This window comes from Columba livia, chromosome 3 (assembly GCF_036013475.1).
Source record: "Columba livia isolate bColLiv1 breed racing homer chromosome 3, bColLiv1.pat.W.v2, whole genome shotgun sequence".
NCBI lineage: Eukaryota > Metazoa > Chordata > Aves > Columbiformes > Columbidae > Columba > Columba livia.
In genome coordinates this window covers 109159664-109186971 of record NC_088604.1, presented here as the reverse complement: position 1 = coordinate 109186971, position 27308 = coordinate 109159664, and the positions used below count along the sequence as shown (strand labels likewise).

General features: G+C 53.1%; 1 protein-coding gene across 10 annotated transcripts; it reads left to right on the top strand.

Moving 5' to 3' along the window:
• Nucleotides 1–51: 51 nt before the first annotated feature.
• On the top strand, nt 52–27308 carry KLC4 (kinesin light chain 4). Of its 10 annotated transcripts, none has more exons than XM_065058978.1 (16): nt 52–236; nt 11485–11751; nt 11922–12152; nt 12501–12579; nt 12666–12891; nt 13208–13295; nt 13688–13789; nt 14084–14257; nt 14415–14514; nt 15047–15099; nt 18159–18226; nt 18302–18410; nt 19093–19215; nt 25413–25537; nt 25643–25700; nt 26756–27308. In XM_065058978.1, exons 2-16 carry the CDS (start codon nt 11503–11505, stop codon nt 26843–26845), a joined length of 1875 nt encoding a protein of 624 aa, XP_064915050.1. In that variant the 5' UTR covers nt 52–236; nt 11485–11502; the 3' UTR covers nt 26846–27308. The 10 variants fall into 10 exon arrangements, with proteins under 10 accessions (XP_064915050.1, XP_064915047.1, XP_064915055.1 ...); XM_065058975.1 differs by having other exon boundaries at nt 19093–19242; XM_065058976.1 differs by having other exon boundaries at nt 97–240; nt 19093–19242.

Genomic DNA, 27308 nt, shown 5'->3' with positions numbered 1-27308 from the left:
GGGGCGGGGCCACACCGCCAGAGGCCGGCGGGACCGCTGCCAGCAGGTGGCGCGCGGCAGCCGGCGGGACCGGGCCGGCGGCCATGTTGGATTTAAAGGGGCTGTGCCGCTGAGGGGGTGGGTGGTGCCGGGCTCGTTTCCCGCCCCGCCCCGCCCTGCCCGCAGCGCCGCATAGGGAGTGCGACTGCAACCAGGACAGCGGCTGCGCTGCGCTGGCCGTCGGGACCCAGCGCCAGGCAGGTTGAACGGGCGGGGGCACCGGGTGGGGTTGTGGCGCCTGTAGTTCGGTCGTTCCCCTGGCTGCCGCGGGCAGACCGCACGGTTGGTCTCCTTGTCTCGGGGGCCTGCCGGCTCCCCGACCGACCGACCGGGGCCCGTGGGGAGGGTGACCGCCCGCCTCGAGACGGGTCCGAGCAGCCCCCACTCGGTGGTGGGAACAACACAACAGCAGATGGCGGAGGGAGGGGACGTGGGGCCCGGGCGGCACCGGCTGGCGCTGCGCGGCCTCCCCGGGGCGGCCGGGGACAGAGCCCAGCCGCGGGCAGCGGGAGCGGGCTGAGGGCCCCACGGGGGAACCCGTGTCACGGGGTTGGGTCCGTGACCGTCGTGGCTCGGGAGCGGTAGCGCGCCCTGCCCGCCGGGGAAACGGGGGCGGGGGGCAGCGCCAGGCCCGGGGTCGTCGTACCCCAGCGCCGGCGAGGGCGGCGATAAGACGCGCTGCTTCTGCGGACTTTGGAGCCAGCGAGGTGTGCCCGCGGGCGGCCCGACCCAGCCCGCTCCGGCTGCAGGGTGAGCAACTCGTACGGGGGGCCCTGCCGGCCCCCGCCCTCCTGAGGCAGCACCGGTCCCCGGTGCTCCCAGCCGCCTGTGCTCCTGCGCGGCGCGCAAGGGCGGCTGGTGGAGGCCTGGAGCCCCCGAGGGAGCCGGGTGCTTGTGACACAGCCCGAGTGTCCCAGCCGTAGCTGTTTCCAGGGTGCTGTGCACACACACTGCGGGATTCACTGCTCTATAATTAGGCCGTGTCTTCACTGCCAGGAATAGATTTCAGTGTAAGATAAATAATATGTTTGTCCTCCTGCTGTGTAACTTACATGATTTTTTTAAACTGCTGTAGTTGTGCGTACCAGTGCTGTAGCCACGTTTGTCCTCCTGAACTAGGGAAAGGAGAACACTAAGATGCTGTAGTGAAGAAGTGTATGTTGTAAAATGAGGCAAGAGAGAGCCTGTGTGCCAACATGGCTGGGCTTCCTAGAATACCTGAAGCCCTTCTAGCTCTAAGGAAACCTGTGAGGAGGGGACAGGAATCCTGATGAAGCACTGTCTTGTGCAGGTGTAGGTAGCTGAGGACTGTGTGTCTCCAGAGGCTCATGAAATATTGTAGAGAGCATTGTGAAGGTTACATCTTACCATGGATGGGATGGTCATAGCAACAACCCACTGGCTATGTTGGATGCTGGTGCTGTGGCATTTGTCCTCTGCATAAAGCACATAGAGGCTGAATGAAGGCTTCCAGGAAGAGCCTGGTCCAGGTCTGCACTGTGTGGTGCTGATATAGTGGGACTCCCAGTGATCTTGTTGTCCATCTGGTCACTTCTGCAGGCACGGCTGTAGCCATTGCACAGCTGGAGGGTTCCCTGCAGCTCCACTTGCTTGGCTTTTAGGGCCTAGAATGGCATCAGCAGTGGGGACACAGGTGAGAGCAGTACCAAATGGGATGTAAAACCTTTTGTGGCAAGATCGAGTATAGGACAGAGTAGATCTAGCTGGGTGTAGGGAGATTACTGTGGCTGTCTGAGCCTGGTGGTAGAGATTGGGCAGTGAGCAGTGGCATTGTGGGGGCTCAGCTCTGCTCCTTGGTGCTCCTGTGGGTCCCTGAGAAGGGAGCTTTGGGCTTGGTGTGCATGGCGCTTTCTGCACTCCCTGGAGAGCGTCCAACTGTCCTGTTTCTGGAGCCTGGCTGCATCTTCTCCCCTCCCCCTGCTGCAGTGTGGTTGGCTGCCGAGCGCCTGGTGCCTGCGCTGCTGCTGGAACCAGAGGGCAGCGCGGCAGACGCTGTGGGAGCCCTGCATTGCCGTGGACTGTGCTTCTTCCTGGTGCTGGGGCTTCCGGGAGTGCCAGTGCTGGATGAGCCACTGTAGGCAGCCAGGTACCACTCCTCTGCGGTGCAGGGTGGGGAAGGATTCTCGTGCAGTGACTGAGCCAAGCAGGGTGCATAGCTGTCCTGTAACAAAGGACTGATTTGGAGTGCAATTTCAGGCAGAGCTGATTAAAACTTTTCTCCTTGGGAAGCTTGGAGTTAGCTAGGTGGGCAGATAATTTCTCTGTGGTGGTACTGAGGAAGGATGAAGGGATTTCTTTGGCTTGCTCATCCCAAGGATATGCAGCGGGCGTGCCTCCTGCTGCCAGACAAAGATGGAGAAATGATGATGGAGGCAGCTCCTAGCATACAGCAATGGCTCTCAAACTTTCAGAGCCTTGTTTCCTCCTAAACCTTCCTCCCATGATTAAATTGTTGCTAAGCTGTTCTGAAGTGAAGGTGCACGCTACCGAAGGCAGGGAGGTTGAGGGGCGATTGCTGGTAAACTGGGAGTTCGAGATTGCGGCTGGGGGGAGGTGTCTAGGGGATGGTGTTGCAGCACAGTGCTCTGGCCAGGCAGCCAGGAGAAATTTGCACAATGACAGGAGGCAGCAGCATGTTACCAGCAGCCACTGGCTTCTCTGTGCCTTGCATAGCTGGCATCTGGCACTCCCTTGTGGCTCCATGCCAGGTTCTCCTGTTGGTCTCCGGTCTCCAGTGCCACTTTGGAGATGTGCGAAACACCTTCCCCCTCCCCCGCCTGCTTGAGGGGAAGGAGGGTGGTGTTCAGCACACAGCTGGTCAAAGATCTGGCCAGCTCAGACACAGGTTAAATAAACATGGCTGAGCTTTGCTGTAATTGGCAGAAAGAAAAGGAAGGCTGTGTTATTTCATCTGCTGTTTTGGAGGAATGTCCAGGTAGGAAGAACAACATTAACCCTAAATACCAAAATAGCTCTTAGGGCACAAAGGACACCTGGCAAGATTTTTGGTCTTGGCAGAGCTGCTGGATAAAAGCTTGATTTGCTAGGAAGGAGCTGTTTAGCTTCTCAAAGAACTCCAGCTGGTTGGAAGTGCCAGAGATAAAACAGATCCTTTGCTTATTATGCAGGTAGAGCTTTGTCCCTGTGAATTTGGCTGCTTTGTTACAATTTACAAGACGTGTTTGTTTCTGGAAATAAAAGCTCAGTCTTGCAGCCTGTAGTCAGCTGGTCTCTGCAGCTGCCCAGGTACAGCGTGGAGGGAGTGTGGTGCCTTTGGGCTATGCCATGTGTCCAGAGCACTTGCTGGTCCCAGCTCCATCCTAGCCATCTCCTGTGCTCCTGAGGCACATGTAGTACATAGCCCTCACATTAGACAGATGTCTGCAGAGGCGCTGGCTCCTGGGAATTATTCTGCCCGCTTTAATATTGCTTCATGCTGTCAGGGCAAGGTAATGGCTCTCACTCTGTCTTTTATAGAGTGAGACTCCCAATCAGATTCTGAAGCTAGGAAGAGATGCTTGTCCTGGCTTTGTTCCAGCTGCTTAGCTCTTGTCTCTGCTAGCCTGGAAACAGGTTTTAATGGTGTTTCACTGTAGTCCCAGGCACAGCAGATGCAAAATGGATTTGGTGAGCTGCTGCAGACGTGAGCAAGAGTTTAAAAACAAGGTCTTATCAACTCATCTAGAGGTGCTAGCTGGTGGGGCTGGTGATGACTGCTATTCCTGTTCAAATGGCTTGCTGAAAGGTGCATGTTTCCCTGGCCAGCTGGGGTTGTAAACAGCATCAACTGCCGTAAGAAGCAAGACGGCTTTCTGCTAATGGCACATGTTAATGCAGTTTTGTGGGATTTTTGGTTGTGTTTTTTTTTGTTGGTTGGTTGTTTTTTTAAATGTTTCTTGCCTCCAGTGTCTGTATTCTTTGATGGAGTAATATATTTTCTGGTCTCGAAAGGAATGAATGATCAGATACAAAGCCAACCAGACCATCTCCACTGTCTTCTTCAGAGCACATATGCTTATTGAAATTGGATCGTGCTTTGGTAATGCATGAATTGCTTGCTCTGGTTGATCAGAACAAACCCTAGTAGCTGTTTCCATCTGTGGGCTAGAAGGCAGGAGTGGGATGGGAAGCTCCCAAGTCCTTTCAGGAGCAATGTGAACCTGAGTCACCGTGGCCAAGTCCCTGTAAAGCCCTAGGTTTCGGGAAGGTTATGCTACAGTGTGTTTTCTGTTAGAGATTTTAGGTAGTGGGGGGCTGAAGCTTTTGGGACAGAGAAGTGTTTAGTGCTGAAGGGAAAGAGCAGGAAGGGAGGAAGCCTCCTGTCTCCTTGCAGGAGAGACCTTCCACTTGGGCTGCAAGTCTAGTTCCTTAGTCCCAGTTAAAAGCTCCTGGGGCTCTTGCAGCCTGCTGGTTAGCACACACTTGCACAACATGGGCCTTCCAGTATCTGGAGCTTCACACTCAGCTAGATCTAGCGTGTGTCAGCTGCTGCCGAAAGAAGTAATCCTGGTCTTGATCCCTCTCCAGGAGCTGGGGAGGGCTGGGATGTTTCCAACAGCACATCAACTTGTCCTGGGTTATACATGACTCTGAAGCTTAGGGAAGCTGGTTGAGTGAAGCCTTTCTGGGCTTGGAAATTGGCTTTAAAACCATGCAAGCGGGTGCCTGAGTGCTAAGGAGAGTCCTGCTTTTTGGACATGGGAGAATGTTGGTGAGATGGCTCCTTGTCTCTACTCCCTGCTTAACTGCTGGAGGTGGACTGTATTGCCTTTTGTGCTCTGGGGCAGGTGGACCATATCCCCATGGAACCCTGCCAAAAGGAAGCATGTGATGCATTCCCTTCCTCAGCTTCTAGTGCTGTGGTGCCTGGTCCCTTTGTCCTGATGTGGTGTTCAGCAACGGCAAATGTAAAGAATTCAGATGAGGATTGTTTGGTTAGTTGGGTTTTTTTTCCTCCCACATGGGGATGGTTAAGCCATGGGACAGGGTTCTGAAGAGCTCATGGGATCTCCACATTAGGAGATACTCAACCCTTGACTAGACACAGATACCTGATCAGATACCTGCTTTGAGTAATGGGATAGACCAGAGACCTCTAAGAGACCTCTAAGCATCCCTTCCAAGTGATACAACAGCCAGACTCTTTTATTAGGGAGGAAGTTGCAGCACAACTTGTTTTGACTTTCTAGACTGTCTGCAGTTCTAGAAAGGTCCAGGCTGGAGGCTGGGATTGGGAAAGAACTTTGGGCAGAAGATGGGGCTTTCGATGCCCCCTTTTTGGCAGTAGGGTGGAGAATCTCATGAGCCAGAGACAGATGGTGGCAGAGGACCTGATGCATGTAGGAGTTTGAGTGACATCTTTTAGCTTTGGGATTGCAGCTCAGAGTACTCCCAGGGTGCTGACTCCTGACATCTCCTCTTTGTGTGTCCTCTTTGTGTAAGGGAACATTAGATGGTACCAAGCATTTCTGACAGCAGTAGCAAGCATTGCAGAGCACTGTTCCTGCTCTGTGCCTCACATGAACCTCAGCAGGCATGTATCCCAGGATGGAGCTGTATACTGCAATTATTCTACCAGTTCTTACTTTTAGGAGTCCAGCATTTGTCCTCTGATTTCTGGCCCTTATTCATGTTGCAGTTCTTGATGTTACCCTGCAGCTGACTGCACACCCATCTGTCCATTCATTTGCAAAACATCCTTCTCTTGCTTTTGTTTCTAAAGCCTTAACAAGTGTGCATGCAACTGCTCTTGGCTGTGAAGTTCTCGGGCACCGTACAGAGCTGGTTATCTTTCATTTTACCCATATTGGAGCAGCCCTGGAAATGCTGACTGTTGGATATGCAGGTCAGCAGCACCAGTTTGTCCCTTTTCCATGGTTCTGTTGCAGGTGGCCTGAGGTGGTAACCCTGGGCACAGTGGCTGTTCTGGTAGTGCCATGGCAGTGTGCGAACGTCCTGGCTGTGCAGCGGAAGCCTCCTCTGTGTGGCTGGCTATAACCTACAGTCTCTGCTTTCTGACACTATGGTATCACAAAATAAGGAGAAAATTTGTGCTTATGACACAGCCTCTGCAGTGACTGCAACCTTTGCACTCTGATTACTTTTTACTGATTTTATTTTATTTTTCAGTTGCCAAGGTACTAGGTTGAGGTTTTATTGCAGTATCCCTTAAGACTGGAGACTCAGCTGTATATTGGCCATGTCACTTCTAGCTTCATTGGAGATCAACCAGTCTTCAGTCTTTCTAGAGACCCTTTATTCTGTTGTTTAACAGTAATGAGCTGGCAGAGGTCCAAAGGAAGGGAAAGCAAACAAACAAACAAACAACAACAAAACCCACAAAAACAAAACCAACAAAAACAGTCTCCATACTTTTATCAAGTTGCTTTGCTTCCCAAATACATAACCTTGCTGTTTCTTCAGGAAGCAAAAGCATGCCTCACAGCATGAGACTGGGATTAGTATCGTGAAAATAAGACATTAAGCCCTGTATTTCCATTTCTCAATGCAACCATTGCTGTCTGTCTCCCAAGTGTGGTCACTCGTTCTTGCTATGCATCAGACTCACTCTTTTCCAGAAAGCTTTTTTCCAGAACCCAGCTGTTTTTCTGCAACTACTACATCCTTCGATCATCTTCTGCAGAAGAGTTTGCTGCTAAAAATCTGTGCCGGCTTCTATGCAAAAAGTGCTGACAAGCCATCTGCAGTTTGAAGGAAGCTGCAGTTATTGTCTTGACAGCATCGCTTGTGCAAGTTGTGACGGTACCCTGTGTCTCACATATATTTGGTCCAGGGACATGCAGGGAGACAGTGAAGTGAACTGAATTTGTTGAGGCATGTGTAGACCTGAGGTCTCTGTCCTATTGTAGTTGACTCCTGATTTCCCTGGTGCTTATTCTTTTTTGCTCTCTGTAGTCTTCTAGCATTTGGCATAATAATCTAAGCTTTAAGATTCACTTGGACCTATTTTGTCTGGCGTCCTTGTTATTGTTGTGGCAGCTGCTGTGAGTTTAAGATATAAGCAGTGAAGCTTCCAGCTCTTTCTTCTTGAAACTCTTGCATGTGGGAGCAGTTTTCAGAGACAGAAAAGTGGGCTGCTGAAATTGCTGATGCACAGTGATTTCCCAGTTAAGCACTTGAATACAGGAGAAGGTTCCTGCCTGTGAGTGGCTGTTGGATTCCCACCTGATCCCTGTGACTGCCACAAAGCTCCGTGCACGCATGTTCCTTCCCTGCCTTCCTGCAGCACTCGTCCAAATGGGAGCCGGGGACGGGAGATGTATGTTACTGGGAAGCCAGACTATTCTAGCAGCTCGCTGTAAATAGGGAAGATGTGCCAACTAGAGCAGAAATGTGCTGATGGAGACCTGAGCTGTGACACCTGCGAAGCTATGAGGAATGCAGCAGGATAAGCTAGGAGCTGGGCACTCCAGCTCCCAAGGAACTAGTTTGAAAAGCATGCTTTCTTCCTATTCCAGTCTGAACCTTTTCCTGCTGAAAGCAAAAAGGTGCTGTCTTCCCCTCTGCAGGAACCATTGAGTGCATTTTCTGCCTGGATAAAGGACACCCAGTGCCCTTTACTGAAGGTGCAGGAGTAGCATGAGTGTTCATACTGCAGCCTCAGCCTGCCTGACCTTGGTGTTGGTTGCCATATTTCCCCCTTGGATATTAGGAAAAGGTTCTTCACGCAGATGGTGGTGGAGCACTGAAACAGGCTCCCCAGGAAGGTGGTCATGACCCCAAGCCTGACAATATTGAAGAAACGTTTGGACAACGCCCTCAGACACATGGTGTGAACTGTGAGGTTGTCCTATGCAGGGATGGGAATTGGACCTGTTGATCCTTGTGGGTCCATTCCAATGCAGGACATTCTATGATGCTCTCTGGAGGGCTAGGCACTGAGTGTAGACCTGTCAGCACTGTGGAGAGCTAGAAACAATGTTCCGTAGGGAAGAACTGTCACTTAGGCGGGATGATAAGCTGGCTTCCACCAGTGTTTGTTGTTCTTTGCTGGGCAAGAAGTGGCAGCATTTAAGTGACTTCTCTGTAGTCTTCTCTTTGTTTTCTTGTTGGTACTTGGAAGTAAATAGCCCGTGTGCTGTTCTCAGGTTTTACACACTGTGTCCAGCCTGGACAATCCCATGTCTACCCTTGAACACCAGAAGCATGTTGGTACCTAGCAGAGCTGTGCTACAGGGATGTCATCCTATGGAAGAAAGATCAGGGTTGTTTAGAGGTGTTTGCACAACTCTTGAGAGGAGACTGTATATCTTGAGCATCTGAGGATGTAGTTGCAGGGTAGGATGAGCCTGATGTGCTGTGGGTCAGAACATTTTCATTATTGTGTCTTTTCAGACAGTCTGAGGTCTTTACAGTTCTGAAAAACCAGTTGATCGTGGGGACTGCGAAATGCTTGAAGCTTTTTCTGTTGGAAGGGCTGAAGAAAGACAGGATGTACCTGTAGTAGAGACACTGGTGGTTTGACACACAGCTAGTGATTTCTCAGTTGAGGAGTAGTTCTGTGCACGTTGGAATTAATGAGCCTGATTTTCTATGGATCTGGGTCTTGTCTGATTGTTATCTAGCAAGGTGTGAGCTCTGGTGGCTTTTTAACATGATTTGTAACATGTTCCTCTTTCCAATGCATTTGTATTGTACTTTTAAACTGTGGCAGCAAAAGCTCTGTATGGACATAAATAATGCTTCCATGAAAACTGTCAGCATTTCCCGGTGGGTACTTGTGCTACACATGTGTATGAGCCTTAAGGCAGAGCTCTAGATTTGTTGTATGCTGGGTATGAGGCTGTTCCTGGCGATCTCCCTGTGTTCCAAGTGTTGCCCATGCTCCAGAGGACTCTCACTGCACAATTTCCTTGTTTCTGTGTTTCCTTATGAGCTGAAACCAGTGATGGGGCTGTTGCACCCCTTAGCAGTTGTTACCTTGGCTTCTGTGGAAGCAGGTAAGTGCCTCTTGAGCCTTCGTGGGGGGCTGTCTGGACCTGTTTCAGAGCAGGACAACAGTGCTTTGCCAGGTGTGGCAGCACTAGGGTCCTTTGGGCTGCCAGCCTCTTCCTCTGGACTTTGGAATCATTGCACATCTCTTCCTGAATTGTGCTTACCCACACATGTCTCCCTTAGGCAGGGCTTCACTTGTTGCTTTAGCACTCAATCATTCCCCATGATGCGATACAAAGGTGTGAAAAAGAATAACCAGGGGAATTATGGACCAGAACACTTAGCTGCCAGTTTCTGGAGCATCAGTTTGGAAGACAGGATATGAATGGCAGCCACCTCTCAACAGACCTTTCTTGTCTTCGAAACAGTAGTCTGTGCCCTCCATCTTGATCTTAATGAGGCTTTTTTTTCCATGCCACTCTTACCATATGGTCTACTCTAAAGCAAACTGGGAAATGTCACAGTCCAGATGAGACTTTTCAGAGTAAAATGCACAGGGTAATTGCCTGTGGAGCATGGCAGATACCCAGAAGTGAAGGATGCAGTGAAATATGGCTCAGGGTTGGTCCTGATGCTGGATCATGAAATGAATGTGAAGTTAGCATTGCAATTCTGGGTAAGATGGGGAGAACTTGGCTCTTGCTCAAAGGCACAAATAGGAACCCAGTCATTGAGAGACAAGAAGTGTTTCTGCCCTGCTGAGGTTCAGTAAGGTCTCTGCTGTATGTCAAGAGTTTGCTGCCCTTCCTTGCTGCATCACACTGAAAGAGAAACCAGAGGAACTGAGAGGAGAGCTCAGGGCCTGTAAAACAACTACAGGAACTTCTGGAAGAGTGAGGCTAAAGAGGAGGAAATGTGTGGGTATGATGAGATGTGTGTATTTACAGCAACTGTGCCAGCACTGTTCACCATCTTCACTTTCAGTGCTGCAGTGAGGAAGAAACCAGACCTCTGTATTGCTTGGGGCCCACTGCCAGGCAGAGATAGTGGTAGCTGAGCTGAGGGATTGTCCTCAGGCCCTGTGCGTGGAGTGCACAGCTGGGGAGGAAAGGGGCCCTGCCAAGAAGAGGAGCTCTACTCCCTCTGTTCCTGTACCTGGGGCAGCACTTCTGCTCACTTGGTAAAACAACCATAAGACTGCTGCCAAACCAAGAGCTCAAACCATGCAGAGGTGGGTCCTGCAGGAGGACAAAGGCAAGTCTGTTGGCAGCTTTTTCCCCATGTTCTCCTGTAGCCTTTTGTCAGCCTCCTGGCAGCAGCACCCTGGGCACTCAGGCTGCTGTGCCTCCTGCCAGCTCGGGGTGCTGCCTGTTCTGGGCAGCACAGCTGGCTGTCTGCAGCCCTGCAGGAGGATAGCCTTGGAGTGACCGATGGTGGCTTTCCTGCCATTGCTGAGTCATCTGAAGAGGCTGGCAGGGGGGCAACTTGGTGGGGAGGCTGACAGTTAGGCGAATGAGTCATGGAGTAGCCAGGGTACTGTTGACCTGCAGAAAGAGATCTTGCCTGCTTATGTCTCTGATCCTCTGGCCTGCTGTGTTTTCCTAGCTCCTGGGTTTTCTGTGCAAGGGTCTTGCATCCATGCTAACATTGTGGGTTGTAGCCCTTTGCGTATGTGTGCAAAGGCAGTAGTTTGGTACTCCCCTGCTGTATATGTGGTGCAAACGGGACACTGGAGGAGTCCAGAATCCTTCTACCATCATGGTGAGTCCTTTGGCTGGCAGCAGGGTGACTGAATCTGGAAAAGCTGTTACTGTTTCAAGCTGACACTCACACAGGGGTTACAGTGGTGTGACTGTAGCAGTTGGTATATTTAAGCTTTCCCACACAGGCTGATTCTGTTCATGCTGGTGATGTTATGTCCTTTGTTGCCACAATGACTGTTCTGTGCCAGGGCTGGGGTCCTCAGGGTGTATTCTTCTGGTCAGGAAATATTTTGTTTGGCCCAATGAGGCCCCTGATGTCTATCTGTCTGAAAGATGCTCTTCCAGGAGATTTTTTTCACTGAGGAAGCAGAAAGCTTTGAGCTGGCATCCCTCCACATTCTGTTACCTTTCTTCTGCCTTTGGAAGCGGTGTTGAGCTCTGACAGCCTCCTTGCATCAGTGGTCCGTGAGTAGGAGTTGTGCATGCTGCAACCACAGCTGCCAATGACAAATCTCTGCTCTTAGATGGAACCTAAATAAGTTTTCCTTTCTGCTGGAAGTGTGGAGGTGTTGGAGGTCAGCACTGATTCTAGCCTTTTTGCCTTCTGCCCGTGTGTGCTGCCTGTACTGGTTGCCAGCACTCACTGCCACAAAAGCAAAGACGTGTGCCCCTACAGCTGCCTGCTGTCAAAGGGAAAGGGGAAGATGAAGGGGAATGGAGACAATCAGTTGAACACTGTCTCTGACTGCTAGGAGTCTGTGACACTTATGTCTGGTTGTGTCTCTCTGAAACAGCACTGAGGTGCTCAGGTTTTGTCTCTGTGTAGGGCTGAAGGAGTAGGACTATGTCCACCATGGTGTACCCAAGGGAGGAAAAACTGGACAAGCTGAGCCAAGAAGAGATAATTTCCAACACCAAGCTGGTGATGCAAGGGCTGGAGGCACTCAAGAATGAACACAACTCGATCCTGCACAGCTTGCTGGAGACTATCAAGTGTCTGAAGAAAGATGAGGAAGCCAATCTTGTGCATGAAAAATCCAACCTGCTCCGCAAGTCAGTGGAGATGATTGAACTGGGACTTGGAGAAGCTCAGGTGAGAGTGATGGGTGCCCTCCTAGGTGTTACTGACAGGGGAAGGCAGTGGGCATGTGGCCTTTCCCCATAAGCTGCAGGGGCAGCAAGGGGCTGGGTATAGAAGGCCAGCATGATCATGAGGGTTGGCCCTAAGCGTTGTGGTGGTTACTGACTGGGACTCTTGACAAGGTGATGATGGCGTTGTCCAACCATCTGAATGCTGTGGAATCGGAGAAGCAGAAGCTGCGTGCTCAGGTGCGGAGACTGTGCCAGGAGAACCAGTGGCTGCGCGATGAGCTTGCCAACACCCAGCAGAAGCTGCAGCGCAGTGAACAAACTGTGGCTCAGCTGGAGGAAGAAAAGAAACACCTTGAGTTCATGAACCAGCTGAAGAAGTATGATGAGGATGTCTCACCTTCGGTATGCCCTTGTCCTGTGAAGTGGCCACTTTTGGGGGTGGAGGAAGTTGGACCAGCAGGATTGCTTAGGTTTGATAGCGTTGCCCTGGATTTTGCCCCTTCCCAGCGCAGCAATGCCTGTAACTAAAGGGAGCTGGCATGAGGCAGGCAGGGTCTCTGGGAGAACGTGGAGTAGCATGCTGGGCCATGCTGTGGGAATTTGGCTTTATTAGTTTTGTTGGGTGTGGGGGAAGATGGTGGGAGAGACAACAAGGGAAGTTGAAGGTCTTGGTGGGTTGGCAGCTGATTCAGCCTGGGCTGCTGCTGCCTGCTCTGAGAACCAACAGTGTTGTGATTCCTGTCCTCTCAGGAGGAGAAGGAAGGTGACTCCACCAAGGACTCTCTGGATGATCTGTTCCCAAATGAGGAGGAGGAGCATGGTCCTGGATGTAAGTGTTTACTCATGCATAGTTGCTAGCTCTTTTCAAGCCTGATGTGCCAACTCTGCCTCCTGTTTATTACTCTGTGCCTGCAGTGCCCCACCAGCACAGCAGTGCAGTGGCAGCTGCCCAGCAGGGAGGCTATGAGATTCCCGCACGCTTGCGCACCCTCCACAACCTTGTTATCCAGTACGCCTCACAGGGACGTTATGAGGTGGCTGTGCCACTCTGCAAGCAGGCACTGGAGGACCTGGAGAAGACATCGGGCCATGATCACCCTGATGTGGCCACCATGCTCAACATCTTGGCACTAGTATACAGGTGAGCATGGTAGTGAGGGCAGGACTGAGCCAGGAGAGCTTTCTGCCTTTCCCGTTTACCAGGACAGCACATTCTGGTAACAGGGAGCTCCCCCAGCTTCTAGTGGTTTGCCTTTCAAAAAGGTTTTGGCACAGATGAGGTATTTGGACCACCAAACTCCCTGATATAACTAGGGACTTCCTAAGGTAGGAGGGAATGGAGAATGAAAGGGCTGTGGGAGCTGGATCTGTGTGGAATGAGAGCTGTTGTTCACAGTTCTACTTTCCAGGGGCTATGGTGCCCAAATCCTGAATAACTTGTTGGCTTTGCACTGCAGGGATCAGAATAAATACAAAGAGGCAGCGCACCTCTTGAATGATGCTCTCTCCATCCGTGAGAAGACTCTGGGCAAAGACCATCCAGCAGTGAGTGTCTCCTTCCTCTTTCAGTCACTTCCCTTGACCTGAGGATGCCACTGGGGCAGCAGTGGCACCCTTATGGCATGTCTACAGCGGGACTACCAAGCACAGCAGTGTGCTCTGTGATGTGAGGGTTGCTGTTCACATGGTATGGAGCTCCATTTTACTACCTCAGTTTTTTCTGCTGCCTTGTTCAGTATGGCCTGTCAAGAGTTGACTTCTCCTGGATCCTGCGATGGAGGCAGGGTTGCCTTCTGGCTCTGGACCTCTTCCTCTTCAGAAGCAGCTGTACTGAAGGGGTGAAGGAAATGGGACAGTTGCTGTTACTGCTGCTTGCACCCCTTGTTTTGTCCCACTGGATTCTGCTTTGTTTCATGGACAAACTTATGTCTCTGCAGGTGGCAGCAACTTTGAACAATCTGGCAGTTCTCTATGGCAAGAGAGGGAAGTACAAAGAAGCAGAGCCACTGTGTAAGCGAGCCCTGGAGATCCGTGAGAAGGTACTGGTCTGCCATGTACTCCTTCCTTCCAGGTCTCCCTAAGGGGAGAGGTTACCCGACTATCTCACTGCACCTGGGAGATGCAGGACCTACCTAATCTCTTTGGCTGCTAATTCTGCCAGTATGTTTCCATCTCTCCAGTGTTTACAGCCTTGGAAAGGCCTGCCAGGAGGTGAAAGCTGGGATTTCTCTTCTTTACCTCCCTAGTCCTTGGTTTCTATCTGACACAGGCATGTCCTGGAGAGAATGCAGTCTTTAAGTGCTGACTTTTTGTGGCTTCCTTTATTTACCCAGGTCCTAGGGAAAGACCACCCTGATGTGGCCAAGCAGCTGAACAATCTAGCCCTGCTGTGCCAGAACCAGGGCAAGTATGACGAGGTGGAGTACTATTACTGCCGGGCCCTGGAGATATATGAGAGCTGCCTGGGTCCTGATGACCCCAATGTGGCCAAGACCAAGAACAACCTGGTGAGACCCTGGGGAAGGGCCATGTAGGGATGGGGAGTGGTGCCGTGGGAAAGGGTAGCATAGCCTGGTGCTTGAAGAAGCAGAGAGAGAGCTGCAAGAGGGGGGTGAAGTTAATCTGTGTTGCCCAGTGGCACTGGAGCTGTTTTCTTGATTGCAGGCCTCTTGTTACCTGAAGCAAGGGAAATACAAAGATGCAGAGGTGCTGTATAAGGAGATCCTGACCCGTGCTCACGTGAAGGAGTTTGGCTCTGTGGATGGTTTGTACAGCAGAAGCTGTTGGGTGTGGGGAAGGGTGAGCAGTTTGGTCTCCTGGCTCTCAGCCTAGGCTTGGCTGGTTCTGGTATCCCCCTGGCAGAGGGGCGGGAGGCCTTGCAGGGCCCATGCTTTGGGCAGCCCCTGAGACACTGCCATTCTAGTGTGTTATGCTGCTTTGTCTCTTGTCTCAGAAGGGGTCTTGGAGAGCTCTGGCTCTGTCTTTACTGGATTGGGAGTTGTTGTAGCTAAAATGGGTAATGGCGAGTGGCACAATCATTCCCAGGCATAGGCTGAAGTTTCTCCTGTACACCTAGCACAGATATTCCCCCATGGGAAAACTCCTCCCTTCCTCCCTAGTTGCCTTTCGTGGGGCTTGGGACCAGGGGGATCTGGAAGCTGTGTCACTTCCCTCTGGTGAACTGCTGGCTCTGGAGACAGAGTGCTGGACTGTGCAGGAGACAGAGCCCCAGTGGAAGTGGCAGAGCAACAGGGTGAGGTGGTCAGCAGAGCTGTCTTGTGTTCTTCCCCAAACAGATGAACACAAGCCAATCTGGATGCATGCAGAGGAGAGAGAGGAGATGAGCAAGGTGAGTATGACCTGGTGGTGCTGCCTGTTGATAGCAGCAAGAGCCTTGGGAGGGGAAGGAGATCCAGAGGTTTTGATCCTCTCTGACCATGGCCAGACCTTCTTTCCCACAGTATGAAGAACTGCCATGGCCACTGATGAAGGCCAGGGAGGGGTCTGGAGAGTAGGGAGAGAGAATGGCTGCTCCTTGGGGCAACCTGGGGGAAGGCCCATCAGCTTGATGCTTTTCCTGGGGCAGGCATTTGTTCAGCCCCTCAGCTGTGGCCATGTGCCCCCTCTCTTTGGTTCAGCAATCCCTCCAGGGCACACAAATGATGGAAAATGGAAGATGGCAGAGGGTTGTGCTGCAGGGTGTTGGCATGCCATTCCAAAGAGCTGCTATTACCCAGAGGACAGCCTGCTTCTGAAGCAGCCCTAAGGCTGCATGGGGAAAAGTGGAGGTCAAGAAGAAACCACCTTGCTTAGGAAATGGAGCCAAACCTCCTGATAAAGGTCTCTGCACAGTGTGGGCCCTAGCTGTTCTGTGTTATAGCTGGCCTCTCAAAGAGGATAGGCATGGGTTGTGCTTGCCTCGGACTAGGCTGAGAGGCAAAGAAACTTGCTTCTGTTGCCCAGGTCCTACTCTGTGCTCAGCTGATAAATGCAACAGTCCTTTCTTGGCTTTTCCCAAGCCTAAGACCTCGCCTGGATTTTTGGCAGATGAGTGAAGCAGCAGAATGAAGGGCTCTGCTTCAATCGCCTAGCTGCAGTGGGAACAGACGCTCTTTTCTTTTTCTTTGCCCTTGGTGCATGCCCCATCCCACATGGGCTCAGACTGCAGGCTTGTCTTAGTGACTTGTCAGTCCTATCCTGTGAGCCCTAGGAGCAGGTTGGAGGAGACTGAGAGACTTCATTGCAGTGTGCAGTGTCCTCACAAGGCGAGGAGGAGGGGGAGGCACTGATCTCTTCTCTGGCAACCAGTGACAGAACCCGAGAGAATGGCAGGAAGACGTGCCAGGTGAGGTTAAGGTTAGATATTAGGAAAAAGGCTCTTCGTCCGGAGGGAGAGCACTGGAATGGGCTCCCCAGGGATGTAGTCATGGCACAAAGCCTGTCAGTATTCAATAAGCAGTTGGACAACACCCTCAGACACATGGTGTGAATTCTGGAGTTGTCACATGCAAAGACAGGAGTTGGACTCTATGATCCTTGTGGGTCCCTTCCAACTCCGGACATTCCACGATTCTGTGATTCTAACAACTCTGTGTGTTCCCCAGTCCAAGGCAGGGCAGAGCTCCATCTTGCACTGCACTGGTTGCTGCCCTATGAAGGCTGTGCTGCAAAGAAGTTACACTTGCTGTGGCACCATCCTGTGGCAGGAGAAATCAAGGTTGGAGTAGTGACTGGGCTCCTCTTGCCCCCTTTAAGATTGAAACACTTCTGATGGTATCTTTGGAGAATTAAAAGGTCAAAACTAGATACTTGTGGTGTGGAGCTATGCTCCAGGTAATGCAAGCTTTGCTACAGGGCAAGAGAACAGGCTCAAGGACCTACAATTGGAGTGAGATTTGGTTTACAGCCTGGGGCAAGGGCTGATCCTCTTTCCCTACTCATGGGGCTCCTGTCCCATGGCATGGCATGGTTGACATGACCTTCCTGGCTAGGCAGTGGTAACCACACACCTGCTCACACTGCTGGCCTAGGGGCTGGGGCTGCTATGCTCTGCTTTGTGTTGTTTCCACATCTCAAAGCATCAAACCCCTCTTTCAGAGCTTTGCTTCTGTGTTTTTTTTTGTTTTTTTTCCCTTGCCCCTCTTTCCCTCTGCTCTCAGTGGCAGCAGGGGGAGGCCAGCTTGTGCCAGCAGCAAAGCCTTGGGTGCAGATGACAACCCTGGCCTATGAGGCTCTTTCTGCCCCAAGGGATTTGACACCTTTTCCCTCAACTTCAGCCACCCTCTTAGGGCTGTCTCTTTGCAAACTTCAGAGGTTCTTTGAGTCCTTGGGCCATGCCCAGGCTTTGCAGGCTCTGCTGCAAGGAAACCCACATGTGCCTATGGCTCAGGGAGGCTCTAGCACGTGGGGTAAAGATCTGAGAAGTGTTGTGGGACTGAGCAAGAAACATAGTCCCTGTGAGAACAGTTTCTTTGGGGCTAGAGTCCCTGCCAGAGGGAAACTCCTGCTGTGGAGCAATGGCTGTCTGTACCAGCTTGGTGAGAGCAGCCCTGTTGGGTTCAGGGCTGAGCTAGGTGGTTCCTGCCCAGCCCATGTGCCCTGTGGGTGCAGAACCAGGGCCATGGCACACCCCCAAGTGCTCGCTGTGCACCAGGGTGCACAATGTGTGGACAAGCAGCCCTGCTTCTGCAGCAGTGGTGATTCCTGCATGCTGGTGCTGTGGTTCCCACTGACCCAGGGCAATGCTGGCCCTGCAAAGGGCGTTGTCCTGGCTCTGGTCTTTCTTCTTGAGCATCAAGCTCTGTTCCCTCTCCTGTTGCTCTGTCCAGCGGCCTTTTTGTTCCTGGCTGTGGCAGGGCCAGCCAGGCAGCTTTGGGGTGCAGAGGCAGGGCATGGAGAGGAGACAGCTAGTTGTGGTAAGCTGCTGTGGGGCAGGTCTGACCTTGCAGGTAGAAGGCTTGGATGTGGCTGGCTGATTCCTTTGCTAGCCATGGTTGAGAGGGTTAGTGTCCATGCTTAATGGGGTTTCTGTTGGTAGTTTGGTTATTTTTTTTTATCTGCCTTTTGCATGCTGGGGGTGTGTCATGTTCTCCACAGCACCATGAAAATGGGCTGTGTTGTCCTTTCACTGCCTTTGGTACCATGGAAGGGGCAAGGAGAAGGCATTATGGTCTTGCTGGGGTTGGGATATCACTTGTACTCACAGCCCAGATCTGTTGCAGCAAATGGGCTTTCAGCTTTTCTTCCAAGAACATGCTGGGCTTCATCAGTTGTACATTGTATTTGCAAAGGCTGGGCTGGTGTGGGAGTGCAGCCTCGAGCCTCACCCTGGTACCCAGTGGGAGAGCACAGGCCAGAGGATGGCAGTAGGCGTGGAGCTAACAGCTCTCATCTCTCTTCACCCTATAGAGCAAGCACAGAGACAGTGCTCCATATGCTGAGTATGGTGGCTGGTACAAGGCCTGTAAGGTTAGCAGGTAAGAGGTGGGCTGCTGTGGGCTCTGGAAGGGATGGCCCTGGGGCTCCTGCTCAACTTCCATCTATTACTACAGCCCTACTGTGAACACCACTCTGAGGAACCTAGGTGCGCTCTATCGACGCCAGGGCAAGCTAGAGGCTGCTGAAACCTTGGAGGAGTGTGCAGTTCGCTCTCGTCGGCAGGTAACCCTAGAGGGACCTTCTCTGGTGGAGGGGGCATTGTGGGGCTTGGGGTGGCAGGTCATGGCACAGCAGTTGGCTTGGGGTGTGGTGAGGGTCTCTCCTGGGCTTTGCATACTCTGATGTCCCTGGTTTACGTACCCATGACACCAGAGCACCTTGGTGGTTTGGGTTGCATTTGTGCAGGGGTACACACATGTGTACGTGTGTGAGGATGTGCCTGTGCACATGGACGGAGGAGATGTCAGTGTGTGTATGTGGGATGTTTTCTTCCCACTATTTTTTTTGTCCAGTGAACACAGTAGGGGTTTCTTAGAGTACCTTTCACCTAAACTCTTATCAATCCTCACATAATAAAGCAGGAGCTGTAAGTACCTATCACAAAAACTGAAAGATAGCAGGAACTGTCACGCACCAAAATGTGAAGAAAGCAAGCTGTCAGCTTTGGAGTGGCAAGCCCTTGTCCACTAGGGTGGTTCATTGGCCTGATCAAGGGTTTGCTGAGCTGGGAACCCAACCAGGGACTGCTAAGTGCAGGATGGCATTTTGCTCCATCCTTCTTGTGCTGAAGAGTTTTGGATGGGATGGGCCAATGGCCAAACACAGTGATGGCACAGCAGATTGCTAGAGGGAAAGAACACAGAAGGGCAAAACATGGTGCTTCCTTATCCCCTCTTAATTGCAGGGCATTGACCCGATCAACCAGACGAAGGTGGTAGAGATCCTGAAGGAGGGTGATGGCACAGAGCGACGTCAGAGCCTGGGGAGCGGTGTCAAGTACGAGAATGCCACAGACGGTAGCGAGGAAGTGAGTATGGGCGTGGAATGGAGTGGGGTAAGTACAAGACACCATCAAGAATGGCCTCAGATGGCTCCCAGAGGGAAGGGACAGCCTGGCTCAGGGCTGTCCCTGCATGACCTGTCGTGGCATCCTTTTCTGCCTCCATTTGTTCCCTGCAAACTTCCTTCCTCTCTTTCTTGGCATGAGCCAGCCAGCCCATAAAGGTATGTGCCTGGGCCTGGTTTCTGGTGTACAGGCCAGATATCCCCAACTAAGAGCACCTGCTTCCAGGGGACTGCCAGGCCTTGGCAGTGCACAGCATGAGCTGGGCCTAGTCTGCCCTTAATCTTAGCCTTGCAACCTTATTAACATCTCTCCCTGCTGTTCCCCTCTTGAGGCTCTGGCTGAGAGCATTGGCTCCATCTCAGGCCCACACAGCCCCTGTGAGCAACTTGACTGTCTGTCCTGCAGTTTCACCACAGGCAATGCTGAGCCTGGGAGGGTTGTGTGTGTGTGTATATGTGCCTGAGTGACTGCAGGGCATGGGAATAGTCTGCAGCCAGCATCTTTGCTCTCTTCCTCTCATGCCCTCCATGGGTTCTGGCCAAGCAGAGGTGGTGAAAGGCAGACCTCTGGAATACCAGGCCAGGCTGACAAGTGGTGGCAAAAGAGGCTCATGTTAGCTGAAGCACAGACAGGGTGACCTGAGCCTGTGTAGGCTTGCTTTGAGACTGAAGGGCACTTTGATCACTAGTGCTGAGTATGGAGGAAGGTAGCAGTCCAGGTTTGAGGCAGGTGCCTTTTGTCTTCTGCAAGGAGAAGGATGGAGAAGAGGTGGCAAGTGAGGTGAGCATGGTGCTGGTGGATGCTTGCATCGAGGGCTGCTAGAGTTGTTCATGCTTATTATTCCTTCTGCAAACTTTAGTTTAAAGCGTAGTGTAGCTGGTTACCCAGAGGTTATTGCAGCCTGACACAGGTGACACACTGAGCACACAGAGTCCTTCGCTCTCCCCTCATATCTGCTGTCACTAACCGTTCCTCACCTGGCTCAGCTCCCTCCCCACCTGCATGAGCTCCCTCCCTTCCTCTTCCCTATTGCCATGACAGCCCCTCAACACCCAGGCCTGAAGCCTGCTGGCTCTCTTGATTGTGGATTGTACCCAGGAAGTGGTTGGAGGGGACCTGGGGAGAAGAGCATTGAGGGGACTGGGCAGCTCTGCCAGATGCAGAGCTGTTCTCTGTCCCAGCTCTTGGCATCAGGAACAAAGAGAGTCTGGGCCCTGGAAAGCCACCAGCCATGGGCCCTTGCACTCCCAGTTAGTAGAGGAGCCAGACAAACACAGAGGGAGGGTGACAGGTTCAGATTAGGATCAACTGGTCCTTGTCCTAGCTGGTGTCTCTCTGCAGTTCCTCCTGGCTGTGGTCAGTGTTGGATGATCACTTTGCACTGGTCATGGTCTGGGAGACATTCTTGATGGTCTCCAAGCTGATCATCCCAAGGCAAGCAGGTAATGCCAGCCTGACCCAGCCAAGGGGAACAGTCCCTGCTCATATGACCCTTCCACAGGGGGCCTGGCAGGGCTTCTCTGGCCCAGCCAGCTGCATATGGGAGGTTTGTGGGCTAGCCCAGCACCCTGAGGACATGGCTGCTGCCACTTGGTGCTGGGTGCCTTTTCCAGCCTGCTGCATGCATAGCCAGCCTCCTCTCCCTAGCCAGCAGCCCTGCACTGGAACTCCCCCAAATAGAAGGCTGGTGGAGCTCCTGCTGCTCCTATCTGTCACGACCAGTTGTTCCTTGTGCTGGTCTAAAGACCTTGGATGTGCTGCCCTCGGAGCAGGCTCTGCTGCCATCTCTTACCTGCTCTCTGGGTGACCTACAACCTCACAGCCTTGTAAATTGTGTCTTTCTCCTCTCTGTGCACTAGGCTTAAATGCCTCCCGAGACTCCCTCTTTCCCCTCCACCGCAATCACCTGGATGTTTGTGTTGTATCTTCCGACTTTTCCTCCACACCATCCCTCCTTCCTCGGCAAGAACTCCACGCCAGTCCCCCAACTCTCCCAGCGCGCAAGGGCACAGCGACGCCTGCAGAGGAGTCCCTGGCCACGTGGCCCAGCACCAGTCCCCTGGCCAAGCAAGAGCAGGAAGAATCTGCAAGGAGCTGCCCACTCCCCCAGGCCAGGGCGAGGGGTCACCATCCCCTTGTGTGTGTCCCCACCCCCAGCCTGCCCTTGCACATCCCTGGAGACCAGGCCTGCGGGGGATTGTCTTCACTCCAAGTGTGCTGACTCCACCATCACTAGACATCCTCAACCCTCCTAGCTTTTTGCCCTCCATCTCTGCAGGGGCCAGGATGGAGGCATGAAGATGGGGAGTTCTTTTGGGACAAAGAGGCCTGGTCTTTGCAGGGCTGTCATGCCTCCAGTTGCTTTCTTCCCTGTAGACTTAGCTGATATTAGTGCCCTGTAGCAAACCTGTGCAGGCCACTGACAAGCTGCGCACTCCCTGCAGCACAGGGCAGTCCCCGTCTTGCCACCCTTCTCTCTACTGAGATCTGGAACCAATGGGTAGTGTGTGGGTCTTTCTGCAGGGGTACAGGAATGTAGGGTGACCCATAGCTACTGTACATCTAGGATGTGGTGGGGGTTGGCAGCCAAGGGCCATGCATGGAACAGGGACCTGTCAGGACAAGTGTGTTTGGGTGTTGTAGCCTTCTGACCTGATACTGTAGCCAGATTCCTCACCTGATGGCATTAAGGGGTGAATCAGCTCCCCGTTGCTCCAGGGTCCTCAGGTGTGGCTGCTGGGAGGGGGAAGAGGCAGGGGTGAAGCTGTTTGTTCCGTGGAGGCAGAGGAAAGCAGAACTCTTTTGCAAGGGGCCAGGCCATTGGAAGTGGCTGAGATAGGGAACAGGCTAGTTTGGAGCAGAGTGGTTGGGAGAAAAAGGAGGTACAAAGAAAGAGAGAAGAAAAAGGAAAAGAAAAGGCAAGGCTAGGGCTTGGGAAGCTCTGAGCATGTGGGGAAGTGGGAGTGCTAGAGGGAGGTTTCCACAAGAGGAGAAGTAGTCAGGTTGCTCATAGAGGAGACCAGTTCTTGAACACAGGACCTGGCTTGCCAGGTGTGGAGCTGTGACTCACTGTCTGGCTGTCCCTGGCCAAGTGGGTGGGAAATCTGTAAGCATGTGACTGCTAAGACGACAGTGCTGACCCTGGGTATGTGTGTGGCGGCTCAGTGCCTCTGATGGGACTCCAGACCTGCACAGGTTCTGGTGCTGTTGGTCACTATGGGGAAAGTGGATGTTTTCCCAGGGCCAGACCGCCACTGCCTTAAGCCTCACACCCTTGGGTGTGCACCTTCATGCCACCTCCTATAGGAAGCGAACCCTGCCTGGCCCCCTGATATGGCAAGAAAGCTGGGGAGTTTGCAGCTAGCAGTATAGAGGCTAGAGACCAGTGCAGGGCTTCCCCCTTATTTATTTAGCTAGATAGTGTCTCTCATGCTAGTCATCTGGCAGGTTGTGATGCTAAATGTGCCTGTGTCTGTCTGGGCCTGGCTTTCTCGTGGTGGTGCAGAGGCCTTGGGGCACATGCATGCTGCTCCTCTGAGAGTCTGTGCTTACTGAAAGGAGGTTTGTCCTCAGGACCATGGGGTGTGGAGTCTAGGGCTGAGTGCTCTAAGGCTGTGCCTTCCCTGCCTTTGTTTCCCACTGCTGCTCCATGCTTCTGGAGAGTGGTGAGCCTCCAGTGCAGGGTGCATTTGAACCTCAGTGCTGCCTGCCCCTGTGCTTTGCCATGTCCTGGACCTGGTGCTGTAACAACCGTACCTCTGATTAAAGGTAGACAGATCTGAACTGCTGCCCTGTGCTTCTTTCCATGCTCTTTAGGCCAGCATTGGTCAGCCCTGGGGTGGTGGGTGCAAATGCTGCTGGAGCAGGTGTGTGGGTGCTTGGTGTCTGTGTGTGCATGCAGGGAGATACGCTGCCCCCAGGGCACCTCTCCTAGTTTGAGCATTGGAGATGAGTGACCCAGCTCTGCTGTGCCTTTCCCTAGCCTCCAAACCAGGTTTGCTAGTAACCTCGGCTCTGTAGCCATGTGTGGCAGGGCTGCCCTGGGGCCTCCAAGCTCGTGCCTTTCCTAACAGATGTTTCCATTAGCCAGAGAAATACCCCATTGTGTCCCCCAGTGCTGAGCTCCACGTGCTGCCAAATCCTGCCCAAGTCCTCTGCCTCTATGCAGCAGGCAGGGTGGGAGCACACAGTGGAGATCAGCTCAGTGGTAGAGCTGCTTTTTTCTTTTGAGTGCTCTCATCCTGGTGTGAGCGTTGGTAAATCAAGCCCCTAAATGTTCTGGGTTTAAAATAATCCTGCAGAAAAGAGGGTGGAGAGAGAAAGGAGGCTATTTTTAACCCAGCATACAGCACCATTAGGTTCTGGTGTTGGTCTGCAGTCAGTCTGCACCACTGCAGCTTCATAATTGTGGCTTCATCCTGCAGCCCTGACCCCAGAGGGTCTTTCCTGGCTGGATCCTGCTGCCCTTATACCATGGTCCTGCTCCCTTAACCCAGCTGTGTTCTCTTCTCCAGGGCTTGCTCGCCCTGGCAAAAGGAGCAGTGCCTGACATGGTAGTACCCTGCAGGGAGGGTGGTGACCCAGTGCAAGTCTAGTGCAAAGCAAAAGACACCCCCCCCACCATCCTTGTCTTTGCTATTGCCACATACTGATGGCCAGCTCCTCCAAAACCTGCCCAGGATGCCTGGTACAGGAGTTGAACTGTTTGCTTTGCTAATACTTGTGGTGCTTTCTGCATTTCTGGTGAATGGGTACCTTGCAGCAACAGCACATGGCTTCCGGTTTGGAAACCGTTCATCCTGATGAGAAAGTGAATGAAGTGCAATGCACTTGGCTTACCCAAGAAAGGATGAGAAAGGTTTACTGATAGAAAAAGTCCTGTTCAGCTGTTGAAGAGCAGTCCAGGACTGGATCAGCTTTGGGAACTTGGGTGGGGGTGTTGGAAAAGCCTTCCCCAGGGTGGCAACCCAGAGGGGTCAGCAGAAGGGGGTGACAGGCCTAAGGGAGAGACTCTGCAGAGGTGCATGGACAGTCCTGGGGAAATCGCTGCTGCCAGCCTGGGCCACAGAGCATTTTGTTCAGTTGGAGTGGTACAAAGGGGCTCCCACATGTGCTCATAAGAAGCAAATGGCTTTTGAGGTTCCTTTATTTCTGTTTCTTCTGCTCTGGTGTACCAGGGGCCATTGGGATGAGAAGCAGGGAGGACTACTGTTATCAGGCCATCGGGGCAAAAGTAACTCCACGTCAGCAGTGGTGCCACAACCTTGTGTAAAAAGCATGTCTGGCCACAGGAGGGAGATCAGTCCTATGATGGCACGGTGGCATGAGCTAGTGTGATGCTGGCAGCTTGAGCCTTGCATGCATGTGGAGCTGAACACGGGAGATGAGCTAGAGCCTGTCAAGGGCTGAGAGTGCTTTTCTGAGCACTGGGGACTTTTGGGGGCATGTGGGAGGAAGTGGGGTGGGGAACAAGATTTAAGGCTGTGCCACCTTGGGCAGCTAATGGGGGTGGACACTATTTGGGGGCTAAGGTGAGTAGTGCCTGCTTGGTAACACTATGTTGGTGCAGCCACATGAATGCATCTGAGATGGAGCTGCCTGAGTTGCTCAGCAGGCTCAGAGATAATTATCTTGAGGGCATTAGAGATGGGACAAGGCTGTGTGTGCATGTGGACTGGTCTTGTCTGATATGGGTGAGCCTGTAGGCCTGGCATGCAGGACTAGGATGTGCATCAGGATGAGAGGAGAAAAAGCAATGACATGGTGAGGAAAGGGAAGGACCGTCTCCAGACAGCAGCAAATGAGGAGGGAGTTCTTGAAATGAATGTCTCAGCAGTATGTCCTGGCCTGACAGAAGCACCCCCAAGCTTGGGGCTCCCATCAGGGCTTGGTTGTTGGGCTTGCACCAGGCAGCAGAGAGGTTCAGTCAGGATGTACCAGGCTATGCTGGTGGGGGTCCCCAACTCCATGGTCATGTCCCATGGACTGGGGTGATGGGGAGCCATGTAGTGAGCAGTAAGCTTGCTCTGGGCCAGGGCAAAATCCTCAGTGCAAGTGGGTGTTTGGAGCCAAGTCTGGTCCTGGCCACTCATCTGCAGCATACCAGAGCTTAGTCGGTGCCGCTCAGCCATCGCCCTGGCTTGTGTCTCTGTGTCCAGGATGGTAGTGGCACCCTCCAGCGCAGCAGCTCCCTGGGGAAAATCCGGGATGTCATACGGAGGAGCAGTGAGATGTTGGTCAAGAAGCTGCAGGGCAATGGTCCCCTGGAGCCCAGGAACACCAGGTAGGGATCAGGGCTGTGGGGGCCAGGCTGGGTGCAGGGTGGATGGGGGCTGTTGAGGTCTGGCCAGGTACAAGATCACACTTGTTCTCCTCTGCTTTCTTGTAGCATGAAACGAGCTGCATCATTAAATTATCTGCACAAGTCTAGCGATGCTTCATTTGAGGTAAGCACCAGATGGGTAGGTCTGGTACAGGAATGGGTGCTGGGGTGGGGACTGTGTAGTCACAGCTGGCTGGAGGGGCCATGGCCAGTGGTACAGGCAGTGAAGGGCACAGTAGGCCGCATGTGCAGTGTCTGGGACCCCATTGGAGGTGTTAATCCATGCAGAGGTGCTCTTCTGCTGTGTGGGGCTGGAGCTACTCTGCCTTCTCAAGAGGTGGTCTGAGCTGGTGCTACCACTGCACCCCCTGGGCAGCTGCACAGCCCTTCTTCTGAGATCATGGCTTCAAAACTGAAGGTTAAAGGGCCACTGCAGTTAGAGGACCAATCGTGTCCTGAGGTGCATCAAGCACAGCATTGCCAGCCGGGCGAGGGAGGTGATTGTTCTGCTCCGCACTGATGCGGGCTTACCTAGAGCACTGTGTGCGGTTTTAGGAGCCACAGGATAAAGAAGATATAAAGCTACTGGAGGGTGTCAAGAAGAGGGCTATGAAGTTGGTGGAGGGTTTAGAGGGGAAGCTGGCTAAAGTCACTTGGTTTGTTCAGCCTGGAGGAGACTGAGGGGACACCTCATCGTGGTCTACAGCTTCCTCACAAGGGGAGGAGGGGCAGGCACTGAGCTCTCTGGCAACTTGCAACAGAACCTGAAGGAATGGCAGGAAGATGTGCCAGGGAATGTGTAGGCTGGACATTAGGAAAAGGTTCTTCACCCAGAGGATGTTGGAGCACACTGGACCAGGCTCCCCAGGGTGCCGTCACGGTCCTAGCACTGACAGTGTTCAAGAAGAGACTGGACAATGTGCTCAGACACATGGTGCGAACTGTGGGGTTGTCCTATGCAGGGACCGGAGTTGGACTCAATGATTCTGGTGTAGGTCCCTTCTACCTTGGGCCATTTTATGAAACCCTCCAGCTGGAGAATAGGAGTGGGGGGCAGAGGTGGCATATCACAGCACTGGCGGAGTCCTGATGGTGCAGGGCAAGGGGTACAGGAGGTGGGCTGGAAGCTTTGGCAGGTGGGTTGCAGGTACTGGTCCTCATGAGCTATGTGCTTTCCAGGGCACCCAAGGTCTCCGTGCAGAGAGCAGAGGCCTCAGCGCCAGCAGCATGGACCTGTCCTCCCACAGCTCCCTGCTCTCCTCCAACTGACCTGCCTGCAGGTGCCCCCTGCACCGGGCCCCTCCCCTGCTGCCGCACCACAGCTTCGCGCTGCCCCGGGCAGCACCCGCCACCGCCCCCCCTCCACTGCTCGGGTTTCTCTATCACCGGCTCTTGTGCCACCGGCTGCCCGCCCGCCCCGGGCCCCTGTCAGCCCCTAGCTAGTTTGGGAACCGCAGCCTGCACGCATGCTCCTCTGCTGCGCACCCGGGGCCGGCGGCTTCGGTGGCGGCACGCTCGGCCCCAGTCGCACACGCTGAGCTCGGTAGCAATGGCAGTCCCGGGGGAGGGAGGCGGCCCCGGGCGGGGCGGTGGCAGGAGCGCCCCAGGCCGCACGCAGCCCTGCCCGGTCGCACGCCTCGGCTGTGGGGAGCGGGGACGGCCGTGCGCGGGTTCACCGCGGTGGTTGATCGCTGTACTTTATTTTATTAAATAAAACCAGCCGTAGAAGCGC